This window comes from Aquarana catesbeiana, linkage group LG07 (genome assembly GCF_042186555.1).
Source record: "Aquarana catesbeiana isolate 2022-GZ linkage group LG07, ASM4218655v1, whole genome shotgun sequence".
NCBI lineage: Eukaryota > Metazoa > Chordata > Amphibia > Anura > Ranidae > Aquarana > Aquarana catesbeiana.
In genome coordinates, this window is record NC_133330.1 from 83,363,769 (window position 1) to 83,375,934 (window position 12,166).

General features: G+C 44.9%; 1 protein-coding gene across 2 annotated transcripts in view; it reads right to left on the reverse strand.

The window, feature by feature from the left end:
- Positions 1 to 6,841, reverse strand: part of EFCC1 (EF-hand and coiled-coil domain containing 1) — a 277,890-nt gene extending 271,049 nt beyond the window's left edge. Inside the window, exon 1 of one of the 2 annotated variants that reach the window (XM_073592392.1) lies at positions 5,677 to 6,841. In XM_073592392.1, the coding sequence (XP_073448493.1) occupies positions 5,677 to 6,201 (525 nt within the window). In that variant the 5' untranslated portion in view covers positions 6,202 to 6,841. The remainder of the gene's footprint in view (positions 1 to 5,676) is intronic. The other variant, XM_073592391.1, reaches the window with a different exon arrangement.
- Between the last annotated feature and the right edge of the window lie 5,325 nt (positions 6,842 to 12,166).

Below are 12,166 nucleotides of genomic sequence, written 5' to 3' on the forward strand. Positions count from 1 at the left end.
CCTGAAAGCTTCATCTACATCTTTAACCACATCCTGCCTGGCCTATAGCAGAACGATAGCGGTGGTTTCATTATCCTGACTGGGCGTCATATGAAAAAATAATATAGCATTTATAAGTCATATTGCAAGTGAAAGTTCTTAAAAATCGCCTTTCCTTTTCAATCTGCAGAGCTGTAATTTCCTAAAAATTCAATGCAATATGGCAACCTGTACATCATTGGCGTATGAAATGCCCCCAAGAAATGTCATTGCCTGCTTGTATAATTGGTTAACTGATTAAACCAGACTTTTGCAATAAGATACAAGTCACATTTTAGGAATCCTCTGCACCAGAAAATAAATTTTTTTTGGTGAGTTACCCTAAAAGGGTTAATTACTTTTGGAAGCATGCAGACCCTGTAACTTTACTAATCAGAACACTGAGAATGTACCAGGTGATTATAATGAACCAGACCTTCCCATTCAGAATCAATATTCAAAGGACACAGTCAAACAAACAACTATTTCTCAAGAGGAGAAATAGGTAGGAATCTGAAACGTTTGTTTAACCATTTGCTGACCGCAATACGTATATATACATTGCAGTTTGCAAGTGGTTTACCGGGATTATGGCTGAAGATATCAGCCATAACCCAAGGATCGTTTTTTCAGCAGGCCGGCTGCTCCCGTAGAGAATCAAAGAGTAGATACTATTTGATTGCTTCTATGGTCTTGGAGGACCGGAGCCACGTCATGACGTCACTTCCGTTACAGGCTGGAAGTAAATAGGTTTTTTTTTAAAGCAAAAGATCAAAAAAATCTTTTTTCGATCTTTTGCTTTTAAAAGATAAAGAAGAGATTTGAGGTCTTTTTGACCCCAGATCTCTCCATAAAGAGGACCTGTCATCTTTGTTTCTATTACTAAGGAATGTTTACATTCCTTCTAATAGGAATAAAAGTGATCAAAAAAAATGTAAGGGATGGTGTAAAAATAAAAAATAAAAAGGAAAATAAATCCGACAAAAAAACATAAATCTGCCCCCATCCCTCCATGTTCGCATGCAGAAGTGAACACATACATAATATGAGCATGCATATGTAAATGGTATTCAAACCATATGTGAGGTATCACCACGAACATTAGAGGGAGAGCAATAATTCTAGTGCTAGACCTCTTCTGTAACTCTAAACAGGTAACCTGCAAAGGCATTTAAAGTGTCGCCTATGAAGATTTTTAAGTACCATAGTTTGTCGCTATTCCATCAGCGTGTGTAATTTTAAAGCATGACATGTTAAGTATCTCTTTACTCAACGTAACATCATCTTTCACATTATACAAAAGAAAATGGGGTAAATAGTGTGTTTTTTTTAATTAAAGTGTGTTTTTTTCACAAAAAAATTGTGCTTGCAAAACTGCTGCCAAATACCTTGTGGCATAAAGAATTTAAACTATCGCCATTTTATTCCTATCTGCTAAAAAAAAAAAAAAAATGTAAAATGTATTATGTTAATGCATTCTATGTTTTAAAATAAAAAACTTTCTGTGTGCAGCAGCCCTCCCAGCCCCTCTAATACTCACCCGAGCCCCATCTTGATCCAGCAATGTTACAGGAGAGACTCATCAGGAAGTGAGAGGAAATGCCTCCAAAATAAGGGAATCTCTGATTGTCACCAAAGTCACTAGAACTCGTGTCCCCACTGGAAGATTTCCAACAGAAGTAGAGAGGGTGAATCTTCCTAGCGGGTATACAAGCATCAATAAAAACCTGACAGATATTCTAATCCCTCCCCGCTATTACTAATCTAAGACCCCTTTCACACTGGGGCGGTTTGCAGGCGGTATTGCGCTAAAAATACCGCCTGCAAACCGCCCCTAAACAGCCTCCGCTGTTAGTTCAGTGTGAAAGCCCGAGGGCTTTCACACTGAAGCGGTGCGCTGGCAGGGCGGTGAAAAAAGTCCTGCAAACCGCTTCTTTGGAGCGGTGAAGGAGCGGTGTATTCACCGCTCCTAAATCGCTCCTGCCCATTGAAATCAATGGGACAGCGCAGCTATACCGCGGCAATACCGCGGCTATAGCCGTGCTGTACGAGTGATTTTAACCCTTTTTCGGCCGCCAGCGGGGGTTAAAACCGCACAGCTAACGGCCGAATACAGCTGCAAGAACGACGGTACAGCAGCGCTAAAAATAGCGCTGTTGTACCACCGACGCCCCCACCGCCCCAGTGTGAAAGGGGCCTAAGGCTGGCCATACATTATACAATTGTTTTTAGATTTACCGTCAACTATGTAGCGCACAGGCTTGCCTGATTGTATACAAATTGATAGCATTTAGGTGTGACCTTGTTATAGAAATTTCTGGTTGTGACTCTATGAATAAAAGTAAACTCTGCAATTGCAGGAACAGATTCACAGGACGCAATCACTGTGTTTAAAATGTCCATCCTGACAAAATGTGTTACTACCTGTTATTTTATACACAGACGGCGGCAGAATGGCACCTCTGCGCGAATTGCCGTAGCTGTACAGCGGCCGCTTTAAGGGGTATAGGGGGCGCCTGACGTGGAACTGAGGAGCTGATGCGATCGCTCCTGACAGGGCCAGAACGAGGACCTGTGTGTGTAAACACACAAATCCACGTTCTGACAGGGGAGGGGAGACAGATTGTGTGTTCCTAGTATATAGGAACACCGATCAGTCCGCTCCTCCAAGCAGTCCCACCCCCCTACAGTTGGAACACATACTGAAGGAAAACATTTAACCCCTTGATCGCCCCCTAGTGTATTTAACCGCTTGCTGACTAACCGCCATCATTATACTGCGGCAGATTGGCTCGGCTGTGCGAATCGCCGTAGGTGTACGTCGGCCTCTAGCAGTAGCTAGGCGCACGCGATGTCCGCCGGCCACCCACGATCGCTCCACAGAGAGCCAGAACGGGGATCTATCAATGTAAACAAACAGATCCCCGCTCTGTCAGGGGAGTAGGGAGAGATCGTCTTCTGTTCCTGGTGATTAGGAACAGCGATCTCTCTCTACTCTCTGTCAGTCCACTCCCCCTACAGTTAGGCTACTTTCACACTGAGACGCTTTACAGGCGCTATAGCTCTAAAAATAGCGCCTGTAAAGCACCTCTCCTGTTACTCCAGTGTGAAAGCCCAAGGGCTTTCACACTAGAGTGGTGCACTGGCAGGACGCTAAATCAAATGGGCAGTGCCGCCAAAGTGCTGCAGCGGCGATTTGCGGGCGCTTTTAACCCTTTTTCGGCCACTAGCGGGGGTTAAATGTGCCCTGGTAACATCCGAAAAGTGCCACTAAAACAATGGCCCGCCCGCCCCAGTGTGAAAGTGCCCTTAGGAACACCTCCCTAGGGAACACATTTAACCCCTTGATCGCCCCCTAGTGTTAACCCCTTTCCTGCCAGTGTTATTTATACAGTAATCAGTGGCTATTTTTAGCATTGATCGCTGTATAAATGTCACTGGTCCCAAAAAAAGTGTCAAAAGTGTCCAATCTGTCCGCAGCAATGTCGCAGTCCTGATAAAAATCACTGATCAGCGTCATTACTAGTAAAAAAACATTTATAATAAAAATGCCATAAAGATATCCCCTATTTGTAGATGCTAGAACTTTGCGCAAACCAATCAACGCTTATTGTGATTTTTTTTTTTTACCAAAAATACATAGAAGAATAAATATTGCCCTAAACTGATAAAGAAATTCAATTTTTTATAAATATTGTTTTTTTTTTTAATGGTATTTTTTTGTTTAAAGCACAAAAAATAAAAATCGCAGAGGTGAACAAATACCACCAAAAAAAAGCTCTATTTGTGGGAAAAAAAGGACATAAACTTTGTGTACAACATCACATGACCGTGCAATTGTCAGTTAAAGCGACACAGTGCCGTATCACAAAAAATGGCCTGGTCATTAAGGGGGTAAATCCTTCTGGGGCTGAAGTAGTTAACCCTTGCAGTACAGGGACAGCCCCACCACATAGGAGGATTTTTATTTTCCCTGGAGTTCAGCTCTAAATTAGTTGTACTTGTATAAGGGTTCATTTAGACCACAATCCCAGCGTTCAGTGTGCAGTTCTGCATGCGTGCTTACATACATCTGTAATGCATTCGTGGTGCGTTTTGTTTAGGCATTATTTATGCTTTTTCTTTACTAGGTTGTATTAATATGCTTTTGCGGTTCATTCATGTGTGTTCTAGTACATGCAAAAAGAAAATGCAGCATGCTGTACTTCTTTAAATACAAATGAAAGCATCAAAATGGTATAAACTAGGCTCATTAAAATACATTATTGTTCTGCCTTTAAAGGATCGCTCGACTGTCTTAAACGAGCCCAAAAAAAAATTGATCAGTTACACAGGGATTGCAGTGTAAACAGGCCCCTAAAAGAATAATCACTCTTAATCCTTGTTTACTTTTTCCATGAAACTTTTCAGATGAGCAGATCAGTGAAGGAGAATCCACTATTTGTATTGCTTTGAACAATCATTTAAGACATCTGCATGGATTGAGCAATTGAAAAATAAAAGTTCCCATTTCCATCCTGTTGCATCAAACAATTGTTTCAAACTTTAAACAATAAAACAACTCGATCTAGAGGTCAATCACTGAATTGAGTTGTAAAAGAAGAAATCTTTTGGGACTGCACAGGAACCCTTCATTGGCTTGTGATGGGTCTGATGAAGGGTCCCTGAGGAGTCCTGAAACATTGCTTCCCTATGTGATCATGCAATAAAAAGATCTTTTCACTTGAAAACAAGTTTGTTGGTGGGCAGGTAACAAATCATATTCAGGGTGACAACACAAGAGCGCAACTGGGAAACAGTTGTCACCCTGTATGGGCAGTACAATGGCAGTGGCGGCTGTTGGTATATTTTTTTTTTGGGAGGGGGGACACAAACAATCCACCCGATGTCCGCCCGGTCGGTCGGTCCCCAGCCCCGCACTTACCCCATCTTGGTCGCGGGCAGAGCTTCCTCCAGGCGGCATCTCCTCCTCCTGGTGCTTCACAGCGGCTTCCCCTGCGTCTCCTCCTTGGCAGCCAATAGGATCGCTTCTCCTCTCATCCAATCGGGTAATGGGTCTCAGGACCCGCTTCCTGATTGGCCGGGAGGACAATAAGGAAGACAATAGTGAATATTAATTTGCGACTGTCACACAACTTTTTTGAAGCCTATTAGAGCCTCTGGCTCTAATCCCATGCTTCTAAAAAAAAAAAAAAAAAAAAACCTCACTGGAATCCATGCGTCATACGCCCTGCATGTAGATTAGGGGGGACGGTGCCTCTGCGCCCTGCATTACGGGCCGCCACTGGTCGATACAGTACCAATAGTTTTCTGCATTCAGAGGCGGCCATAGATTTGTATTGACAGTTTCCACTGCTAACAGCTACATCTACTTGCACATATTTACAACTGCTGGCAAGAATCTACTGATTCCTCCTGGGCTGCCCCTGGCTGTAGCCTAAAAAGAAGTGCCCCAACAAGGACCTTTATGGCAGGATCACAATGTAATTATATTAATGAAAGCTGCAGGGGAAAAAAAAGACTGAAAACAACTTTGGAAATAACATTGCCATTGTAAAACATACATGAAGTGTTAGTGATCAGGTTGCTCTACTTGAAGCCTTTATCCAGTAATTAGTCTTTCTTAGAGGCAGTGCCCCCGCGGATCCTCTGACTCACCTGCAGTGCCAGGCAGCGGGCATCACTGCTCTGCAGCGCCATCCTCAGGTCCTCCAGCAGTTCCCGGAGATGTCGGTTCTCATCCTCCAGCCTCTTTAGCTCCTGGTCCTCCTCTGTCAGGGTCATCCCCGGACTCTTCCTCCTGTTCATCTGGCTCTCTTGGCTCCCAGGCAGGCGGAGGGCCCCGGCTTTGGCACTGAAGTGCCCGCAGAGCTTGGCATGGAAGTGTCGGAAGGTGAGGCGCTCCGGCAGTTGCTCCAGCAGCCCCTCGCATTCATCCATCCCGGGATCCAGGTCCAGGACCCCGCAGAGGGTGCGGAACTCTTCCCCGGAGATGGTGCCCTCTCCCCTCCAATCCAGGTGATGGAAGACCTCCTGCAGGTATTGGTCCAGCCCGCCGGCCAGCACTATGATCTCATTGTCCGTCCCGCGGTCCAGTCCGTAGTGATGAGCCAGGACGCTGAGCAGCCACTGAGTGCGGCGGGCCGGCCGCGGGGGGAGGTACGGCGGGTCGGTGGGCTCCATGTCAGCCGGGCGCCCGGGACATCCCCGGATCCGGAGCGCGGAGTGTGTGCGGGGTGTGCGGGGTGTGTGCGGAGTGTGTGCGGAGGGTGTGCGGGGTGTGTGCGGAGTGTACGGGGTGTGTGCGGAGTGTGTGCGGGGTGTGTGCGGAGTGTACGGGGTGTGTGCGGAGTGTACGGGGTGTGTGCGGAGTGTGTACGGAGTGTGTGCGGGGTGTGTGCGGAGTGTGTACGGAGTGTGTGCGGGGTGTGTGCGGAGTGTGCACCGACCTCTCTGTCTTCACAAACTTCCCTGTCTGCACCGACTTCACAAACTTCGTGTGACACTTCCCGGTCCAGTGACAACTCCCTAGCGCTGTGTGATCCCCTCCACAATCCGCTCCGCTAACAGCGATGATGTGATCACACGGTTATGTGAGCTCTGTGTGTGCCTGCAGAGGCTGGAGCGATGTATGCTGAACTGAGGATGGAGTGCAGTGCTGTGTGCTGATAGGGATGAGTAGGGATGGAGTGTATAGAAGGTGCAGTCAGGGCTCTCTGGTCTTATAACTATGGAGAGCAGAATGATGTGTGGGTCCTGAGTATGGAGTGTACTGAGTGTAGTGCTGTTTGTAATTAGTCCTGAGTAAGAAGTGCAGTAAAGGTTAGTAACATGTGTAAGTCCCAAACAAGGAGTGCAGTGCTGTTTACACTTAGTCCTGAGTATGGAGTGCAGTGCTGCTAGTCCTAAGTAGTACTTGATTTGATTGTAGCCGTATTAGTGCAATTGTGACAGAGAAAATTGAGTACTGTCCGTGAAAAATTGTATGTTAGTGCAAATAAAAAAAGTATCACGGACAGTACTCAATTTTCTCAGTCCTAAGTAGGAATGGAGTGTATAGAGTGCAGTGTTCTGACTATGGAGTGCAGTATGGTGTTAGTCCTGAGTATTAAGTGTATAAAGTGCAGTGTTGTATGGTGTCTTGACTATGGAGTGCAGTGTTGTATGATACTATTGCTGAAAACTGAGTGCAGTTCTGTATGGTGTCAGTCCTGAGTATAGAGTGCAGTGCTGTAGGGTGTCAGTCCTGAGTATAGAGTGCAGTGGTGTAGGGTGTCAGTCCTGAGTATATAGTGTGGTGCTGTAGGGTTTCAGTCCTGAGTATAGAGTGCAGTGCTGTATGATGTCAGTCCTGAGTATATAGTGTGGTGCTGTAGGGTGTCAGTCCTGAGTATAGAGTGCAGTGGTGTAGGGTGTCAGTCCTGAGTATATAGTGTGGTGCTGTAGGGTTTCAGTCCTGAGTATAGAGTGCAGTGCTGTATGATGTCAGTCCTGAGTATATAGTGTGGTGCTGTAGGGTTTCAGTCCTGAGTATAGAGTGCAGTGCTGTATGATGTCAGTCCTGAGTATATAGTGCGGTGCTGTAGGGTGTCAGTCCTGAGTTTAGAGTGCCGTGCTGTAGGGTGTCAGTCCTGAGTATATAGTGTGGTGCTGTATGATGTCAGTCCTGAGTATAGAGTGCAGTGGTGTATGATGTCAGTCCTGAAGATGGAGTGCGTAGAGTGCAGTGTTATATGGTGATGTTTCTGAAAATAAAGTACAATGCTGTTTGCTGCTAATATTGAGTAAGGAGTTCAGTGTTGTATGGTGTCAGTCCTGAGTATGCAGTGCTATCTTTTGACGATGGAGTGCAGAATGCACGCTGTCAGTCCTGAGTATGGAGTGTAGTGCTGTATGCTGTCAGTATGGAGTGCGGTGACGTATGCTGTCAGTATGGAGCGCGGTGACGTATGCTGTCAGTCCTGAGTATGGAGTGTAGTACTGTATGCTGTCAGTATGGAGTGTGGTGGTGTATACTGTCAGTATAGAGCGCAGTGACGTATGCTGTCAGTAAGGAGCGCGGTGACGTATGCTGTCAGTATGGAGTGCGGTGACAGATGCTGTCAGTATGGAATGCGGTGACAGATGCTGTCAGTATGAAGCGTGGTGACAGATGCTGTCAGTATGGAGCACAGTGGTTTATGCTGTCAGTATGGAGTGCGGTGACGTATGCTGTGACTATGGAGTGCGGTGACGTATGCTGTGACTATGGAGTGCGGTGACGTATGCTGTGACTATGGAGTGCGGTGACGTATGCTGTGACTATGGAGTGCTGTGATGTATGCTGTGACTATGGAGGGCTGTGATGTATGCTGTCAGTATGGAGTGCAGTGACGTATGCTGTCAGTATGGAGTGCGGTGACGTATGCTGTGACTATGGAGTGCGGTGACGTATGCTGTGACTATGGAGGGCTGTGATGTATGCTGTCAGTATGGAGTGCGGTGACATATGCTGTCAGTCCTGAGCAGAGAATGCAGTTGTGTGTGCTGCCAGTACTTAAATGAACTACATGTTCTTTGTAAGAAGTATTTCTGTATGTTTTGGTGTGTTTGATGTCAGTCCTATATATGCTGTTGATGAAGGACGCACCCTCGTACAAATGAAACTATTACATACCAAGTTTAGGGAGAGTCCACATAAGATTCCTGTGATCTGTTCTGTCCAGCAATTATCTGACCCATCCTTTGTGACCTGTGTATTTTAAAATGCAACCACAATTGTAATAGCATTAGACATTTAAACTTGGGAATGCTATGCAGTTGCAGATGAGGTCTCCGTGTCCAAAACCATAAATATCTGAGATCTGACATTCAGAGAACATCTTATATTTTTTTCAAAGCTGAAACAGAACCTGGGAGAGACCAGCACTGACTGTATGTAACACAGCCTGACTGTATTGCCCTGTACACACGGTCGGATTTTCCGACGGAAAAAGTGCGATAGGATTGTGTTGTCGGAATGTCCGATCAATGTCCGATCGTGTGTACAGGGCATATGTATACAGTGCATTTCTGCTTTCCCAACACCCCTCCAAATGTGAGATAGGAAGAATTAGATGTAACCAAGCTGGACCAATGTAAGTTTTAAAAAAAAGATAATTCCAGGAATTCAGTTTTAAAGGGGAAGCTGTGTCAAAAAAAGGCAGGCAGAGGGTAAAATACTAGTTACCAATGTAGCGTTTACTCCTAAAGGAGCCACTGGTGATGGTCCGTTCTCTGTTCTGCCATGACTCACAAAACCAGTCAGACCCCAATGACACCCTCTTTTAGAGGTAGAAGACCATGTACACCTGGACAACTTAAGCATTAGCGATTCACAATGTGACGATGCATGGTGAGCTGGACAAAATTACATCCAGACCACCAGATAGCAGGTCAGTGTATGTCAGTGTATGTATGTCTGGTAGGTAGGTCAGTGTGTCAGGCAGGTGAGTTTAGTGGTCAGCATTGATGGGCACTGGTAAGCCAGGCAGCAACCAGCAAGTGAGCTTACCCCTGCCACACAACCACACAACCCCACCGCCCAGCCAAAAACCCCCGCACCTCTACCGCCGCCGATGTGTCGGCCTTGGACTTCGGGCTGAAGCCCCTGTTCTTTTTGTCACCTAGCAACTCCCCTGCCGGTCTTTTTTACAGAAAGCTCCTATGCAGGGGCGAAGTTTCTCACTGGATTACTGCACAGATCTGGAAGAAATGCACAAAGCACACCAGGATTCAAGTTCAGAATTCAGCTTTTGGTTGGCCATACATGACTCTAATTTTTGCCCAATTCCTGCTGAATCGACCGAAATTTGAGCCATGGCTGGACCTGTTGGCACCACCAAGCGCCACAAAAGATGATTAAAAAATCGAATTGTGGACCCAACAGTTATGCCTCGTACACACGATCGGATTTTTCTCCAACTAAACCGTGGAATTTTTTGAAGGGTGTTGGCTCAAACTTGTCTTGCATACACACGGTCACACAAATGTTTGCCAACAATTCTGAATGTAGTGACGTACTATGTGGTTTTTCAGCTCTTTAGCGCCACCCTTTGGACTCCTTCTGCTAATTTCGTGTTAGTAGAAGTTTGGTGAGTGTTGATTCGCGCTTTTCTTTTCGCGTTTTTCATTTAGTTCGCACTTTTCATTTCATGCTTTTCAGTTAGTTTCTGAACGGCCGTTCGTCAACCAGACATGTTGCGGAATGGGAGGAGATAACGTGTTATTTATTATTGGCCTTGGAGTTATTGCTTTGACATTATATTTTTGGTTGAATAATGATTTGATTTGGTATATTTTCTATATTTTTGGATGCATAGAATGCACTTTTTGGTTAAGTTCTATTGGCAGATAGCATGTCTAATTTTATTTTTTTAATGCACAATAAAAAAATTGTGGGGAATAATACTTGGCTATGTGTTTTACTTCAAATGACAGTTTGGGAGTAGGCAGTTACACTTTAAAAAATACAATGTAAAATTGACAAGAGACACCAAGATAGTTGTATCTTTGTTCTTAAAAACTACAGGATAATGGTGTTGTGGTAACTTGCAGAAATAAAAAAAAAAAAAAAGCATAATATTATTCTTGATATCACTAGAAAAAAAAAGCCTTTGAAAATTTTGTTTGCAATAAATCCATCAGTATCACCAGCAAAGCAGCTTCATTATTATCCCATTAAAGAAGAAGAATTGGGCACTGCTTTTGGACATTTTCATAATTTGCCATGTCACTAATGTTAATTCTCCATTACAAAGATTAGTTTACAAGACCGACCGCTTCTGCTTCCGGCATGCGTGTTTTTACTTTGGACTTTTGTACACACGATCGGAAAGTCCGACAACACACATTTGTTGGCGGAAAATTTGAAAACATGCTAGCCAACATTTGTTGGCGGAAAGTCCGACAACAAGTGTCCGATGGAGCATACACACGGTCGGATTGTCCGCCAGCAGCCTGACATCCAACATTTCCCGTCGGAAAGTCAGATCGTGTGTACGGGGCTTTACTCCATCCAAGCAGATGCATTCAGTGGTTGATTATTTAGACAGCTGAGAGTGTTGTAGCTGTCTGAATGCAAAGGCCAGGGAGATTCCTGCATCTATGTGGTTTAGTTTGAATGGGGCAACAACTGAGTGATTTCTCATGTTCAGCCAGCAGGGGTGAACAACAGAATTCTAAACATGTATGCCTAGTTTCACTCTTCCTGTATACAAGTTGTCCTTTCGAGGACAATTGATCTCTTATTGATTGTTCCTTTCTTTCTGAATTGTTGGAATAAAACAATCAGACCCTTCAACAGTGATCTCCTCCACCTGACATCAAGTCTACTATCCAGTGTAGATTGGGTAATGCCCCATTGATTTTCCCATGCTGAGTTATCTCTGCTCATCTTGGCTGTTTTAGATGAACAGGGTATCCTTTGAAAGGTTTCACCTCATTGCAGATCTGATGCCAGTCTCCTGAAATTTCCAAATAGGATCATTTGCACTCCATTGCACTGAGATTATTGGACAAAATTCCAATGACCGCCACCCGTCTCTATTCCATGTACTAATCTTGATGATGATGTTATTCAGGGCTCATTTACACCTGTGTTGCGCTCTGAAGAGTGATCCCCAGTGGATCGCTTTTCATAGAGCCACTGGCATGACTGACGGACATTTGGGGGCCAGCAGTAACTTTTTTTTTCTGACAGTCGAATATGGATTTTAAATGGGAATACTGCTCCACAACCACAAACAGTTGCAGCTTGGCTCCCTTCAACTAAATGTGTCTCGTTCAGCGGTGTTGCTATTCCCTTAGACCCCTTTCACACTGGGGCCACGGGCACGTCAGCACTAAAGCGCTGCTCGGACAAACAAATGTTGGCCAACAATTACGAACGTAGTGACGTACTAGAAGTACTACGAGCTCATAAAAAGGAAGTTCACTAGTCATGCGCCACCCTTTGGGCTCCTTCTGCTAATCTCGTGTTAGTAGAAGCTTGGTGAGTGTCGATGCTCTCTCTTCAGCCTCGTGCTTGTCAGTTCATTTCTGTTTTTCAGGTTGTGCTTGTCAGTTGGTTTCTGTTTTTCAGTGCATGCTTGTCAGTTGGTTTCTGTTTTTCAGTGCATGCTTGTCAGTT